Source organism: Peromyscus eremicus, unplaced genomic scaffold (genome assembly GCF_949786415.1).
Source record: "Peromyscus eremicus unplaced genomic scaffold, PerEre_H2_v1 PerEre#2#unplaced_326, whole genome shotgun sequence".
NCBI lineage: Eukaryota > Metazoa > Chordata > Mammalia > Rodentia > Cricetidae > Peromyscus > Peromyscus eremicus.
In genome coordinates, this window is record NW_026734562.1 from 65,926 (window position 1) to 83,328 (window position 17,403).

At 51.3% G+C, this 17,403-nt stretch overlaps 1 protein-coding gene across 1 annotated transcript; it reads right to left on the bottom strand.

Annotated features, from left to right (window-relative positions):
- Positions 1 to 8,842: 8,842 nt before the first annotated feature.
- Anxa2r (annexin A2 receptor) lies at positions 8,843 to 9,480 on the bottom strand. Its single transcript, XM_059252859.1, has one exon. The coding sequence runs from the start codon at positions 9,411 to 9,413 to the stop codon at positions 8,859 to 8,861; it is 555 nt and encodes a 184-aa protein (XP_059108842.1). The 5' UTR covers positions 9,414 to 9,480; the 3' UTR covers positions 8,843 to 8,858.
- Between the last annotated feature and the right edge of the window lie 7,923 nt (positions 9,481 to 17,403).

The window sequence follows — 17,403 nt, forward strand, 5'->3', positions numbered from 1 at the left end:
TTTCTGCCTCTGGAATGCTAGGATTAAAGACGTGTGCCATCGCTGCCTATCCTCTATGTTTAATATTGTGGCTGTTCTCTTCTCTGACCCCAGATAAGTTTATTAGCGTGCACAATATTTTGGGGAGCACAATACCACCACACAGATGAGTCTGACCATCACGAAAAGTCTTAGGTTTTTTAATGTAGGTCCTGAAAGTGTTTAAAGACCCTCTATGTATGTATGTATGTATCTATCTATCTATCTATCTATCTATCTATCTAAATATATCTGTTTAACCTTGAAAATATATCTAATATTACAAGTTTAATTATTATAGATGACTAACTATGAACATATATTTTTAATTATACATTACTTTAAAAAATATGTTGCATATGCAAAATACCACAAACAAGAGTAGAAACATACATACAGCATAACAAAAGTTACATTAAATTTGTATCAATAAACCAAAATCCATACTAAAGTAAAATATTTTGAGATTAATAGCTATTTTTTAGATAATGTAGTTTTCATCATCTACCCTTTTATCCTGTTATTTCTACTTCAAGACAATACGCTCTATAGATACATGCATATCAGTGTTTCTTACAGCCCTGTTCACAGCAGCTGAGTGATGGAACCAACCTAGACATCCCATAATGGAGAGATGGACAAAAAAAGATGTTTTAGCAACACAATAGGATTATTTTCATCCATAGCTAAGATTGAAGGACATGGTTTGCAGGGAGATGAATGTAACTGGAGATAATCACACCTAGAGAAAGAAGTCACCCTCAGAATGACAGGTCCTAATGGGATTGGGGAGGTTTGACAAAAAAAGGTTTTGTCCTGATTTCCCCCCCTAAAAGCAAGAAAGATTTAATCCCACAATAAAAGCAACAACAAAAACGGAAAAAAAAACAACCCATCTTTATCAGAATTTAAAAACACAGTGACCAATAGTGCTTGACATTGACTCTGTTTTTTCTAGGCATGGAACCAGTGACAGTGATCACCTGGAAACCTGCTGGAGTTTGCATCTTTGGAGAGCTGCAGAAAAGATCCAGGCACCCTAGATGTGGTGGTCTGCCCACTGCACCATGATTTCAATTGATAGAGCCTTGAAATGGGATGTTTTGTCATTTATTTATAAATCCATGGGCACTCTTTTTTTTTTTTTTTCCGAGACAGCGTTTTTCTGTGCAGTTTTGGTGCCTGTCTTGTATCTTGCTCTGTAGACCAGGCTGGCCTCGAACTCATAGAGATCCGCCTGGCTCTGCCTCCCGAGTGCTGAGATTAAAGGTGTGCACCACCACCCGGCTTCATTGGCACTTTCATTCATTTATTCACTCATTTCCAATTCTTTATTTTTGGGGTGATATGTTGGTTGCATGAGGTGAATTATATTCAACTGTATAATTTGCTCTGAGACTGCTCCATCCTCCATGGTCCAAAGCCCTCTCATTTGTCAAACCTCCCCAATCCCATCAGGCCACATTACTGTACACAAAGTTTGTACAGCCTCCTTGATGTCTTCAGGACATACACTATTTCACGTTTCTATCACATGTAGGAGCCCCACTCGAAAGTGAACTAAGCAGCCATCTTGGGTCCTTTGTGATTCCACATGAATTGCAATGTTTAAGAGAATTTCCACTGATGTGGAAAATCAGAATGGACTCCAGATTCAAACCGAGTCACTTGTGGGCCCCCACATTCCACAGACTCTGTCTCAGTGGCCAGTGCTGGCCTGACCTTGTTGTATTGCATGACTAGCCTGGAATTTCCCACCACAGTCCCTCTTCCTCTGAAGGAAGAGCATTGGGATTACAGGTCTGCACCTCACACTCAGCTCTGCTCTGTAAATAACATTTTAAGCATAAAACAAACTAGACATTGAGCAGGGACATGAGAGGCAGCTGGAGTGAGTTTTCAGTTTGAAAATGAAGGCATCCAGTAAGGAAGCATGCTTACAGGAAGCAGTAGCTTAGAGGTGCCTCCTGTTCTCTATGGCTCCCTGAGGCCAGCAATTGTGGGGCAGTGGCCATTGGCAGGAGAGCACCGGGCTAAGGACTGTTCCAGGAGATTTAACATCTGGCTGGCTCCCTACCAAGCTGCCTCTGCATTTTAACAGTCTACCCAGCCATGAGCAGGCAAATACTGCTAACTATTGACAAGTCCTTGTTTGCCAAACCCGTCCCTGTGTCAAAAGGTCAGAGAAAAAAGTTTCAATTGTCTCATTGCGAAAAAACTGAGTCACCGGTTCTGGGAAAAGGAAATGGTGACTCAGTCAGCAGCTGAGGAAAGAAACTGGAGACAGGCCAGGGCTGAGATGTATAAGAGGGTGTGTGAAGAGGATGGGGCTTCTGTGCATCACTGCAGAACGGACTGGGCTGGCAGCCTAGCACTGGGATGCTGCAGGCAAATCAAGCCTACCACTGGCCTGGCAGGACCTGAATTTCAGGACCGAGTTCCTCAGCAGCCCCTCTGCCAAGGCCAGCACCATGCTAAAAAATACACTGAGAAGTCTAGAGAGCATCCCTAGGCTCTGATGACCCCTGGCACCTGAAAACCGCCTGCCTCCAGTCAAGGGTAAGTGTAACTCCTATTCTAAGAAAATTGGAAAAATCTTAGGCAAAGCCCAAGATTTGCAGCAGAAATGTGCCCCACCCAGATGTGGGGACCTGCCCCACCGGGAACTTAGGTCACCCGTGAAGAGGTGGCCTGGAACCGAGGAAAGGTAAGTGCGTGCCTCTGGTTTCCCAGCCTCCCTCTTACCCAGAGACAATCAGAAGCAGTGGGGAGTCAAGTCAAGCAAGAACTTGTTTGTTGATAGGCAGTAAGCTTCTTTTATACCAGAAAACCTCCAAACCCTAGGAGGGGGTGAAGGAACAAACCAGTCACTTTAAAGGGCACCCTATTTACAAGTTGTTTATGTCCTGACATTATCTTTTTTTTTAGTATCTTATCTTAGCATAAATAACTTGAGCTAACTTCTTTTCTCACCATTTGTATACACTCTCTGCATAAACACCTTAAAGCTTAAGCTCTATTTATCTGAATTTCTCTGGGCACTCTCTTTGCAGCCCATGTATGCCCCACACCCAGAGGTCCCTGGCTTGGCTTTGCTGCCCAGGCTTCTCACTATGCAGCTACCAGAAACCTGGAGCCTTTGGGTACCTGGGGACCAGGAGCCTTTGATCTTCAGTCCTGATGAATGTCATTTCCAGACTGAAGCCATCCTTAGCTGAGAATACAGAAATGGGACAGTGGGACCAACAGCAAGCCAAGAGCAAAATCCTTATACTCTGTCAGCCTGAATCAGGTCTTTTCTGTCTCAGCAACCACACTCCAGGTGCATCCTGACCTGGAGGTCTCTGATGCTTCACAGGCCAGGCTATGCCAGTGTAGATGAAATTCCAAATGGTCTTATTAAATAAGAAACACAGAGCCAAATAAAGAGTTAAAAGCCCGGAGATCTGAGCAGCAGCCAAGTGCTAAGACCACCTTATATTCCCACTCGCTGACGTCCTTCCCCAGAGAGAGAGAGAGAGCTTCTCCTGTGTCAACTGTCATTTTATTCCTTTATGTTCTACATTCTCATTTTGGGTGCCAGGGGAAGGATGGCAGCAAGTATCACTTGTATGTATATGCTTTCAAGGCTGAGGACTTGGCCTTGGATAACCATTGGGGCTCTTCCCTGGGGAAGCCGTTTCTCTTGCGTTCCTTGTTTGGTTTGTTGTTGTTGCTGTTTGATTTCTTGCTGGCTTGTTAGCTGATGTTTTCTGAGACAAGTTTCTCTGTGTAGCCCTGGCTATCCTGGAACTTTCTCTGTAGACCAGGCTGGCCTCAGACTCAAGAGATCAGCCTTCCTCTGCCTCCTGAGTGCTGGGATTAAAGGCATGCCCAACCCCTCCCAGAAGCCCTCAGTGTTCCTTTCTTGACTTTTTTTTTTTTTCTAAGACTAAGGCCTCATGAGCTTCCTACCTCCAGGTCAGCATGTCCACACATGTTCTCCTTGTTCAGGTCCTCTGTGGGCAGCCATATTGATGACTGTGCAGGAAGCAGTATGAGAAGCTATTCTCAAATTCCCAAGTGTACCAAGCTGGCTTTGGAGATGGAATTAGCTCACTCCTTCTCTAAACCCAAACATATTGCTAAAACAAAAGGTTGAGAGATTCTTCTGTCCCATATCAGAAGAGCCCTCTGGTGTGGGGCAGAGGAACACCAACATTTTTATTTAAATCAGGTTGATTATAAATGCAATCTCTTGCTAAAGAAGAAAAAGGGACAGTATAGATATGATAGGATGAAAGGGTAGATTAATGAACCTACTTTAAAGAGCAACAACTTGTTTAGAAATGTTTTACATTGCTATGGATTTTAGTTTATTGATACAAATTTAAATTTAATTTTGTTATACTGTATATATATTTCTACTCTCATTTGAGGTATTATGTTTATGTAACTCATTTAGATTGTAATGGATAATTAAAATACAGATTAATAATTAGTCTTCTATGATAGTCAAACTTATAGTCATGTTAAGTTTTCTAGGTATACATAGATATAATTCAATTAGGTAGGTAATCTTCAAACGCTTTGAAGACCTACAGAATATTGCATTTAAAATGTTTTAAAAATTTAGACTTTCTGGACAATGAGACAAGTCTGTTCCTGGCAGCACTGATTTACTTCAGAGAGGAGGATGGGCATCGAAGACACTTTCTATGGAGTTTATCTTCTTCTTGACAAAAATAGCCATTTTGGGCAAGAAACTGTTCTTGCCTGGGCTGCTTTGATCCACTGGACATGCAGGACCCACAGGAAGGTGACCACTGAACTTTGCTTGGCAAAATGGTCCTTCAGGTTCCTGCTTCACAGAAGAAACTGCCAGACATTCTACAGGACACTGAGAGAAGTGACTGAGAGACTCGAGGCCTATGGGCTGAAGACAGATGCCCCAACTTTACAGAGGAAATTTGGATGCCTGTCCATGTTGCCAGCTGTCTCTGCCTACTCTTGCAAGACTCCCAAAAGTTGCTTACGTCCTTCTCCTGTTTCTCAGGTAATATTATATCCTTCTGAGGTCTTTGATGTAGTTGAAGATTAAAGAGTTATAATTTTCCTAGTTACGATAAAAGATAAGTTAGATATGAAACCTTAGACTCACAAATATAGGATAGATAAGATACCTTCTTTAATTTTGCCAAATACAAATAAACTAGGTATTATAAATAGATATTGTAACTATAATTCTTACTTGATAATAGTTTTGTTATATGTAATTTTACTATGTTAGAGTTAAAACCTTCTTTTTTGAAAAAAAGAAAAGGGAAAGTGCTGGGGATGTCTTTCTGTATGCTGTAAATGTGTGTTGCTCTGATTTGTGATAGGAACAAAACAGTCTTATGTATCTGCCAAATCTGGGCTCCACAAATGAGAGACACTGGATGTCTGTCATCTGGACACTTGGTCATCCACTTGGTGTGATTCTCTCCAGATGCATACATCTTTCTGCAGACCAGATGACATCATTCTTCTTGGTGAAGGACAACAATCCTTTCATATCTCTTCCCCACACATTCTTCACCCGATCTCTCTTGGCTGGATACTTTCCTTGGTTATATCTCTTAGCATGTGTAAATAAGGCTACATCATTATTTAAGTATATCTGGGGTATGTGGATTCTCTGCCCTCAAGAACATTGGGCATGCCAGTGGTATTCAGACATCCATGGAGATAAAACTGAGAGAGGTAAAATGCAGACTGAAAACAACGGCAGCAGATTTGACCAAAACCAGGTAATACGCATGCAACCCAGAGGCAGCATTATTTGAGTTGTAGCACTAACATTGTAATCAAGCATAGAGAACTGTTACAGTGTTATCAGAGTTACAAGGTTAAAACTGTAAAGGCACACAGAAGGGTTACAGTGTTATGGGAGCCATACGATTAAAAAACATAATTCAGGGCAGATTTAGTAATATCTTTAAATACAAAAATGTTCATGCAAAAACATCAGTGAAAAATTGCCTAGGAATTTGAAAAAGGGCTGGGATGGGAGGGTCTGCAAGGAGGAAAAAGATTCTAACAAAAATATAAATGTTACTAGAAACTGGATACAGTACCCAGATACCACACTTGTGTATTATACCATTAAAAGTCATAAAAGCACAGGCGGTGGTGGCACACGCCTTTAATCCCAGCACTGGGAGGCAGAGCCAGGCAGATCTCTGTGAGTTCAAGACCAGCCTGGTCTACAGAGCAAGATCCAGGACAGGCATCAAAACTACACAGAGAAACCCTGTCTCCAAAAAAAAAAAAAAGTCATAAAAGCAAATACAAACCTAACAGAGCTTTCATAAATTACAGAGCTGAAAACATCAAATACTCCAGGAGGTACTGACAGCCAAGCCAAACAAATTCCAGTGAATCGATGAACTGCCTGGAGCTCGGAGGAGGCCGAGTTAAGTAAGGATCTCCATCTGGACCATATCACTTTCTGATACCTACTTCCTCAAGGTCCCGGGATCCCACTGCTCCCTCCCAACCGTGGGAAAAGCTGGCTTAATAACCAGGGACTTGCCCTGGATTCCAAGGCCAGACTAAAATCAGGAAGGTGTGAAAGAGAAGACCTCAGGCCAGGGTGGTGCGGAGTCTGGTGTGCTGTATGGAAACTCTCCTGGGCATTAGCTCCACTGGAATTGGTGAAGGACAGAGAGAAGAAGGCCATCCCAGACAGCTCCCCACCTGAGCAACACCTTTGGGCCAAACAAAAGGACCCTCTCCCGAGCTTGCTGGCAGCCGATCTGAACTCGACTCAGAGGACGAATCACAGATGCCAGCTGAACACTAGTCCAGAATCTCCAGAGCTCTGACTCTGTGCCATGGCAATCTCTGGGAAGGAGAATGCAGGCGCCACAGGGTCCCCTGCGGTGAAGAGGGGGGAGGAGCTATGGGCTGTCAGAAAGCAGTGCCCACCCACACCCTGTGGTCCTGAAGGCTGGAGGACTATCCTCGGTTGTCCCCAAACCAGCTTTTCCACCAATCCTAGAACATAGCGCATCCTGAGTATCATCGAGTAGCTTTGAAACTGGCGCGCACGATCCCTTTAATTACCTTTGGAATCATTTATTAAGCAAGCAAGAATTGACACTCACCATCAGAAGCACGTTGATGTAGGAGTTTATTTTGGAAGCAGCCGGCTGCACAGAACTACCGGCTGCGAGGAAGGAAGAAGTTTAGGTAAGCATCCACTTGGCACAGAGCCCACTCGAAAACGCTGAAAGGCGTCTGCAGCTAGCTAAGGCTCCCTGCTGCCACGGACCGGGACGCAGCAGCCACGTGGCACGCAGCAGCGGAACAAGGTTAAGAAGGCCCCGCCAGAGGGCGCACAAAACCCGCGGTCCTCTCCTCCGGTCTCCGGTGGGAGGCGGCTGACACTCCCCAGGGCTTCTCCTTTCCGTGGTCTCCGTGTCCCGCGATTCGTGGCCACGGTGGGGAGCTCTGGACCAGGGCCGGTGCTGCTCTGCCTCTGGGACCGGTTCGAGGCCAGAGTCCTCCACTCTGGCCGGGGTCGCTGGTAGCTCGTGTCCCTCGTGGAAGTCACGCAGGAAGTCCGGCTCGCTGGAAGAGTCGGTCCTCCCGTAGGATCCCGCGAAGTCACCCTGGAGACATTGAAGCGGTTGGTCGAGATCCTCACCTCTGTCGGAGGGGATCCCTCCTAGGACCGGATAGAAAGGAAGAGGCCACGGCCCACGTTCTTCCGAGAAGACGGGAAGCAGAGGTTCGGTCTCTGGCGACACAGGGGCGGAATCCCAGGCCTGCTTCACGTGCACGGACCAGAAAGTCGGCTCCATCGCTCCAGCAGCCCTTGCAAAGGGAGGTCAGCAGCCTGTGCACAGTGCCAGCGGCAGATTCTTCTGCAGGCTCTGGCCCTGGGTATTTGTAGTCTTTCAGGGGGGCGGGGTCGGATGAATTGGTAAACTTGTCCATCTTAAAACGTCTATTGCCTTGATCTTCGAGCCCTTGGTCGTATTCGAGCACTTGGTGAGTTCCAGCACTTGGTCCTGTTCCAGCACTGGACAGTGTTTGAGCACTTGACCGTCATCCAATCTGATGTCGTGGTTCCGATCGAAATCCGACTCAGTCGGCCTCGCAGAGCCAGATTACCTCCGCAATAGGAATGGAACGGGGGGCGGGGGGGAATCAAACCGCGGTTTGAAGTTGCAGTCGGATTACAGACCAGGACTTCTAACTGCCAATCGCGGCACGTGCTCGGATGACAGGAGGACAAAAGCACTAGCACGGGCTTTGTACACCAGGAATCGCTGCTGGGCCCAGGTCTGGCGCCGCTGGGACCCCTGGCTCACGCGAAACGGGTTCGGGGTTAGCGTCGAATGTCGCCACGTCCCGCCTGGCAGAGCCGGATTCCGCCTGCAAAGCCAAAGGACCGAGGCTGAAAATCACGGACGCGGTTTGAGATCGCAGTCGGATTGCAGCCCGGCCCGCTCACAGTGGATCCGAAGTCGGCTGGCTGGACGAATCCAGGGCACCCCACCCACCCTGTCGTCCTGAAGGCTGGTGGACCAACCTCGGTTGTCCCCACACCGGCTTCTCCACCAAGCCTAGAAACAGCTCATCCTGAGTGTCACCGAAGAGTTTTGAAAACTGGCGCACAAAGGCCATTAAATTACCTTTGGAATCATTTATTAAGCAAGCAAGAATTGACACTGACCATCTGAGGCACGTGAATGTAGGATTTTATTTTGGAAGCAGCCGGCTGCCCGGAAGACTTCCGGCTGCGGGGAAGGCAAGGAACCTCTGGGCACAGAGCCCACTCGAAAACGCTGAAAGGCGTCTGCAGCTCGCTAAGGCTCCCTGCTGCCACGGACCGGGACGCAGCAGCCACGTGGCACGCAGCAGCGGAACAGGCTACCAATATGCCGCCGGACTGCGGACCAAACCCGCGGTCCTCTCCTCCGGTCTCCGGTGGGAGGCGGCTCACACTCCCCAGGGCTTCTCCTTTCCGTGGTCTCGGTGTCCCGCGATTCGTGGCCACGGTGGGGCGCTCTGGACCAGGGCCGGTGCTGCTCTGCCTCTGGGACCGGTTCGAGGCCAGAGTCCTCCACTCTGGCCGGGGTCGCTGGTTGCTCGTGTCCCTCGTGGAAGTCACGCAGGAAGTCCGGCTCGCTGGAAGAGTCGGTCCTCCCGTAGGATCCCGCGAAGTCACCCTGGAGACATTGAAGCGGTTGCTCGAGATGGTCACCTCTGTCGGAGGGGATCCCTCCTAGGACGGGATAGAAAGGAAGAGGCCACGGCCCACGGTCTTCCGAGAAGACGGGAAGCAGAGGTTCGGTCTCTGGCGACACAGGGGCGGAATCCCAGGCCTGCTTCACGTGCACGGACCAGAAAGTCGGCTCCATCGCTCCAGCAGCCCTTGCAAAGGGAGGTCAGCAGCCTGTGAACCAGTGCAGGCAGCAGATTATTCTGCAGGCTCTGGCCCTGGGTATTTGTAGTCTTTCGGGGGGAGGGGGGGCGGGGTCGGATGAATTGGTAAACTTGTCCATCTTAAAACGTCTATTGCCTAGATCTTCGAGCACTTGGTCGTATTCGAGCACTTGGTCGTGTTCGTTTTCCAGCACTTGACCGTCCTTGAGCACTTGGTCGCGTGAAAGCACTGGACGGTGTTTCGAGTGCTTGACCTTCATCGAGCACTTGGACGTGTTTCAGCACTGGACGATGTTCGTGCACTTGGTCGTGTTCGTGTTCGAGCACTTGAACGTCATCCCAGCACTTGACATTTATCGGTCGTGTGGAACACGGACGGTGTTTCGAGCACTTGAACGTGATTGATCACTTGGTCGTGTTGGAGCACTGGACAGTGTTTGAGCACTTGGTCGTGATCGATCACTTGGTCGTGTTGGAGCACTGGACAGTGTTTGAGCACTTGGTCGTGATCGATCACTTGGTCGTGTTGGAGCACTGGACAGTGTTTGAGCACTTGGTCGTGATCGATCACTTGGTTGTGTTGGAGCACTGGACGGTGTTTCGAGCACTTGAACGTGATGGACCACTTGGTCGTGTTGGAGCACTGGACGGTGTTTCGAGCACTTGAACGTGATCGATCACTTGGTCGTGTTGGAGCACTGGACAGTGTTTCGAGCACTTGGTCGTGATCGAGCACTTGGTCGTGTTCTTGTTCGAGCACTGGACCGTCATCGACCATGGGAACCTGTTCGAGCACTTGGTGAGTTCCAGCACTTGGTCCTGTTCCAGCACTGGACAGTGTTTGAGCACTTGACCATCATCCGCACATGATCAGTGTGGAGCAACTGGTCGCGTTGGAGCGCTGGACCGTGTTGGAGCACTTAACCTTCACCGAGCACTTGGTCATGTTCGAGCACTGGACCGCCCACGAGCCCTGGACCGCGCTGTACCCGAAAAACGTTGACAAAACGTAACGGAAGCAGAGCCTACGGAGATTCGGTCGTCCATACACCGAATTCGTTCGTCGTCTTTCAGGAAGGCGGTGTCCGATGTCTTGGGACACTTGCTCGGTGGAAAACGTGCATCGGTACGAAATTCGTAACGACAGAAATCGGACGAATTTCCAGCGTTTAGAAACGACGTCGAGCTGCACGAAGGGGACCCGAAAACGAATGAAAACCGCGGCGTCCTAACCGCATCTGGGAGTCGAAATGCACCTAGGGACCGAGGCATAACCGCCCAGTGGCGCAGACTCTCGAGCCCTAGTGGTGTGAGTGAGATGCCCCAGGCCTGAGGTGTCCGGTGTCTTGTCCGGATGGCCAGAGGGCTAAGGAATAGGAATCAGTGCCGCGCTTGAGCCCTGGAACATCATGGAGCACTTGGTAGTGTTCGAGTACTGGACCGCGCTCCAGCCCGGGGCCGTGTCGTACCCAAAACCTTTGACAAAACGAAATGAAAGCAGTGGCTACGGAGATTCGCTCGTCCATACACCGAATTCGTCCTCTTTCAGGAAGCCGGGGTCGATGACTTAGGAGACTAGTCGGAAGAAAACATGCGTTAGCCGATGGCAGTCGGCACTGAATCCGATAACTGAAAAAAAAAAAAAAATCGAGGTTTCAGCGTTTAGAAATAACGGAGAATGTAGCGTAGAGGACGCGAAAACGAACCGAAAACTCAGCGTCCTGACCGCGTCGGGTGCTCACTCGCACCGGGGCGACAAACGTTTCTTCAAGCATTTCTCCCACGCCATCGGGTTCCTGGTTGGTGTCGAATGTCGCCATGTCCCGCCAGGCAGAGCTGGATTCCGCCTGCAAAACGAAAGGACCGAGGCGGAAAATCACGGACGCGGTTTGAGATCACTGAGGTCGGATTGCAGCCCGGCCTGCTGACAGTCGATCGGAAGTCGGCTCGATGGACGAATGGCAAGCACGCGCGGATCACCATCAGAGGAAACCAAAAGATCTAGCTGTGTGCACCGGAAACCGCCACTGGGCGGACTTCTGGGGCTACAGCGACCCCTGCGGTGAAGAAGTGTCCGGACTGCAGCTCGAAGGCGGAGCTGAGAATTGGCTTTGGAAGCGATTTTGCCTCTAGCTGGGACTTCTTCATTGCCCGCGGCTCCCGCTGTGCCCACCCACCACCCTGGAACCAATGTGTGCCGGTGCAAGTTCTCAAGGCCAGAGCCAACCCTGGAGAGCGCGAGTGAGAAGCCTTCAGGCTGTCAGGGTCCGGCGTCTTGCTCGCCTTAGAGGCGCTGGCCTTCAAGTTAGCCGCGCCATGAACGCAGAAAGGATGGTGAGAGGGCAAAGGCCCTCGGAGACAGCGACGCGATCGAGCTCTGGACCGTGCTGTCCCAGAAAACTGTCGGCGCCATAGAAGGAACGCAGCCTCGACCGAGATTCGGTCCTGGAAACGCCGAATTCGTTCTCTTTCAGTTGTCAGGGGTCGGATGTCCTGGGACACTTGCCCCGCGGAAAACGTGCCTTTCGACGGTATCGGTACGAAATCCGCTAACAACAGACGTCGAACACATTTCAAGCGTTTAGATATCATGTAGAGTTATCGCACAGGACCCCCAAACGAACCGAAACCACGGCCTCCTTGACGGACCTGGTGCACACCCGCACGGGAGCCCCATACGTTTCTTGTGGCCTTGTCTTCACGTCATCCAGTCCCTTGTTGTGGTTCCGATCGAAATCCGACTCAGTCGGCCTGGCAGAGCCAGATTACCTCCGCAATAGGAATGGAACCAGGGGGAAAATCAACACCGCGGTTTGAAGTTGCGGTCGGATTACAGACCAGGACTTCTAACTGCCAATCGCGGCACGTGCTCGGATGACAGGAGGACAAAAGCACTAGCACGGGCTTTGTACACCAGGAATCGCTGCTGGGCCCAGGTCTGGCGCCGCCAGGACCCCTGGCTCACGCGAAACGGGTTCGTGGTTAGTGTCGAATGTCGCCACGTCCAACCAGGCAGAGCCGGATTCCGCCTGCAAAGCCAAAGGACCGAGGCTGAAAATCACGGACGCGGTTTGAGATCGCGGTCGGATTGCAGCCCGGCCCGCTGACAGTCGATCGGAAGTCGGCTGGCTGGACGAATCCAGGGCACCCCACCCACCCTGTCGTCCTGAAGGCTGGTGGACCAACCTCGGTTGTCCCCACACCGGCTTCTCCACCAAGCCTAGAAACAGCGCATCCTGAGTGTCACCGAGTAGTTTTGAAAACTGGCGCGCACAGCCCATTCAATTACCTTTGGAATCATTTATTAAGCAAGCAAGAATTGACACTGACCATCTGAGGCACGTGGATGTAGGATTTTATTTTGGAAGTAGCCGGCTGCCCGGAAGACTTCCGGCTGCAAGGAAGGCAAGGAACCTCTGGGCACAGAGCCCACTCGAAAACGCTGAAAGGCGTCTGCAGCTCGCTAAGGCTCCCTGCTGCCACGGACCGGGACGCAGCAGCCACGTGGCACGCAGCAGCAGAACAGGCTAAGAAGGCCCCGCCAGAGGGCGCACAAAACCCGCGGTCCTCTCCTCCGGTCTCCGGTGGGAGGCGGCTCACACTCCCCAGGGCTTCTCCTTTCCGTGGTCTCGGTGTCCCGCGATTCGTGGCCACGGTGGGGCGCTCTGGACCAGGGCCGGTGCTGCTCTGCCTCTGGGACCGGTTCGAGGCCAGAGTCCTCCACTCTCGCCGGGGTCGCTGGTTGCTCGTGTCCCTCGTGGAAGTCACGCAGGAAGTCCGGCTCGCTGGAAGAGTCGGTCCTCCCGTAGGATCCCGCGAAGTCACCCTGGAGACATTGAAGCGGTTGCTCGAGATGGTCACCTCTGTCGGAGGGGATCCCTCCTAGGACGGGATAGAAAGGAAGAGGCCACGGCCCACGTTCTTCCGAGAAGACGGGAAGCAGAGGTTCGGTCTCTGGCGACGCAGGGGCGGAATCCCAGGCCTGCTTCACGTGCACGGACCAGAAAGTCGGCTCCATCGCTCCAGCAGCCCTTGCAAAGGGAGGTCAGCAGCCTGTGAACCAGTGCAGGCGGCAGATAATTCTGCAGGCTCCGGCCCTGGGTATTTGTAGTCTTCCAGGGGGGCGGGGTCGGATGAATTGGTAAACTTGTGCGGGTTACAATGTCTATTGCCTAGATCTTCGAGCCCTTGGTCGTGATGGAGAACTTGGTCGTGTTCGTTTTCCAGCACTTGACCGTCCTCAAGCACTTGGTCGCGTGAAAGCACTGGACGGTGTTTCGAGAGCTTGACCTTCATCGAGCACTTGGACCTGTTTCAGCACTGGACGATGTTCGTGCACTTGGTCGTGTTCGTGTTCGAGCACTTGAACGTCATCCAGCACTTGACCTTCATCGGTCGTGTTGGAGCACGGACGGTGTTTCGAGCACTTGAACGTGATCGATCACTTGGTCGCATTGGTGCACTGGACGGTGTTTGAGCACTTGGTCATGATGGATCACTTGGTGGTGTTGGAGCACTGGACGGTGTTTCGAGCACTTGGTCGTGATCGAGCACTTGGTCGTGTTCGTGTTCGAGCACTGGACCGTCATCGACCATGGGAACCTGTTCGAGCACTTGGTGGTGTTCCAGCACTTGGTCTTGTTCCAGCACTGGACAGTGTTTGAGCACTTGACCATCATCGCACATGATCGGTGTGGAGCAACTGGTCGCGTTAGAGCGCTGGACCGTGTTCGAGCACTTAACCTTCACCGAGCACTTGGTCATGTTCGAGCACTGCACCACCCACGAGCCCTGGACCGCGCTGTACCCGAAAAACGTTGACAAAACAAAACGGAAGCAGAGCCTACGGAGATTCGGTCGTCCATACACCGAATGCGTTCGTCCTCTTTCAGGGAGGCGGTGTCCGATGTCTTGGGACACTTGCTCGGTGGAAAACGCGCATCGGTAAGAAATCCGTAACGACAGAAATTGGACGAATTTGCAGCGTTTAGAAACGACGTCGAGCTGCACGAAGGGGACCCGAAAACGAATGGAAACCGCGGCGTCCTAACCGCATCTGGGTGTCGAAATGCACCTAGGGACGGAGGCATAACCGCCCAGTGGCACAGACTCTCGAGCCCTAGTGGTGAGAGTGAGATGCCCCAGGCCTGCGGTGTCCGGTGTCTTGTCCGGATGACCAGAGGGCTAAGGAATAGGAATCAGTGCCGCACTTGAGCTCCGGACCATCATGGAGCACTTGGTCGTGTTCGAGTACTGGACCGCGCTCCAGCCCTGGGCCGTGTCGTTCCCAAAACCTTTGACAAAACGAAATGAAAGCAGTGGCTACAGAGATTCGCTCGTCCATACACTAAATTTGTCCTCTTTCAGGAAGCCGGGGTCCGATGACTTGGGACACTTATACGGAGAAAACATGCCTTGACCAATGGCAGTTGGCACTGAATCCGATAACGGAAAAAAAAAAAAATCGAAGTTTCAGCGTTTAGAAATAACGGAGAATGGAGCGTAGAGGACGCGAAAACGAACCGAAACCTCAGCGTCCTGACCGCGTCGGGTGCTCACTCGCACCGGGGCGACAAACGTTTCTTCAAGCATTTCTCTCACGCCATCGGGTTCCTGGTTGGTGTCGAATGTCGCCATGTCCAGCCAGGCAGAGCCGGATTCCGCCTGGAAAACGAAAGGACCGGGCCGAAAACCACGGACGCGGTTTGAGATCACTGAGGTCGGATTGCAGCCCGGCCTGCTGACAGTCGATCGGAAGTCGGCTCGATGGACGAATCGCAGGCACGCGCGGGTCACCATCAGAGGAAACCACAAGATCTAGCTGTGTGCACCGGAAACCGCCACTGGGCGGACTTCTGGGGCTACAGCGACCCCTGCGGAGAAGAAGTGTCCGGACTGCAGCTCGAAGGCGGAGCTGAGAATTGGCTTTGGAAGCGTTTTTGCCTCCAGCTGGGACTTCTTCATTGCCCGCGGCTCCCGCTGTGCCCACCCACCACCCTGGAACCAATGTTCTTCCGATAACCCGCTGACCGGGCAAGTTCTCAAGGCCCGGGCCAACCCTGGAGAGTGCCAGTGAGAAGCCTTCAGGCTGTCAGGGTCCGGCATCTTGTGCGTGTTCATATTCAAGCACTTGAAAGTCCTCGAGTACTTGGTCGTGTTCAAGCACTGGACGGTGTTTGAGTCTTGACCGTCCTGGAGCACTTGCTCCTGTTCCAGGAACTGTTCCCGGCACGGGACTGTCGTGTATGAGCACTGGACTGCCATGGAGCTCTTGACCTTCTTTGGGCGCTTGGTCGTGTTGGAGCACTCAATGGTCATGGGGCACTTGGCCATGATGGAGCACTGGACGGTGTTCCAGCACTTGACCCTCATGGAGCACTTGGTCCTGTTCCAGCAATGCACTGTTATCGAGCACTTGCCCGCGCTGGAGCCCTGGGCCGTGCTCTACCCGAAAAACGTTGACAAAAGGAAAGGAAAGCAGAGGCTACGGAGATTTGGCCGTCCATATACCGATTCGTCCTCTTTCAGAAAGCCGGGGTCCGATGTCTTGGGACACTTGTCCAGAGACAACGTGCCTTGGCCGATGGCAGTCGGCACTGAATCCGCGAAAGTAAAAAAAATAAATAAAATAAATAAATAAAATTAAAAAAAACCAAACAAACAAGGAAGTTTCAGCGTTTAGAAACCACGGAGAACGGAACGGAACGTAGAAGACGCGAAAAAGAACGGAAACCGCGGAGTCCTAACCGCGTCGGGTGCACACTCGCACCACGGCGCCCAACGTTTCCTCCAACGTTTGGCTCACGCGAAACGGGTTCGTGGTTAGTGTCGAGTGTCGCCACGTCCCGCCTGGCAGAGCCGCATTCCGCCTGCAAAGCCAAAGGACCGAGGCTGAAAATCACGGACGCGTTTTGAGATCGCAGTCGGATTGCAGCCCGGCCTGCTGACAGTGGATCCGAAGTCGGCTGGCTGGACGAATCCAGGGCACCCCACCCACCCTGTCGTCGTCGTGAAGGCTGGTGGACCAACCTCGGTTGTCCCCACACCGGCTTCTCCTCCAAGCCTAGAAACAGCTCATCGTGAGTATCACCGAGTAGTTTTGAAAACTGGCGCACAAAGGCCATTAAATTACCTTTGGAATCATTTATTTATTTATTTATTTATTTATTTATTTATTTATTTATTTATTTATTTATTTATTTATTTATTTATTTATTTGGGTTTTCGAGACAGAGTTTCTCTGTGTAGCTTTGCGCCTTTCCTGGAACTCACTCTGTAGCCCAGGCTGGCCTCGAACTCACAGAGTGGAATCATTTATTAAGCAAGCAAGAATTGACACTGACCATCTGAGGCACATGGATGAAGGAGTTTATTTTGGAAGCAGCCGGCTGCCCGGAAGACTTCCGGCTGCGAGGAAGGCAAGGAACCTCTGGGCACAGAGCCCACTCGAAAACGCTGAAAGGCGTCTGCAGCTCGCTAAGGCTCCCTGCGGCCACGGACCGGGACGCAGCAGCCACGTGGCACGCAGCAGCTGAACAGGCTAAGAAGGCCCCGCCAGAGGGCGCACAAAACCCGCGGTCCTCTCCTCCGGTCTCCGGTGGGAGGCGGCTCACACTCCCCAGGGCTTCTCCTTTCCGTGGTCTCGGTGTCCCGCGATTCGTGGCCACGGTGGGGCGCTCTGGACCAGGGCCGGTGCTGCTCTGCCTCTGGGACCGGTTCGAGGCCAGAGTCCTCCACTCTGGCCGGGGTCGCTGGTTGCTCGTGTCCCTCGTGGAAGTCACGCAGGAAGTCCGGCTCGCTGGAAGAGTCGGTCCTCCCGTAGGATCCCGCGAAGTCACCCTGGAGACATTGAAGCGGATGCTCGAGATGGTCACCTCTGTCGGAGGGGATCCCTCCTAGGACGGGATAGAAAGGAAGAGGCCACGGCCCACGTTCTTCCGAGAAGACGGGAAGCAGAGGTTCGGT

What these genes read in the sequence shown, in the direction of transcription:
- Anxa2r (XM_059252859.1), bottom strand. Translation starts at nt 9,413, where the DNA reads ATGGAGCCGACTTTCTGGTCCGTGCACGTGAAGCAGGCCTGGGATTCC.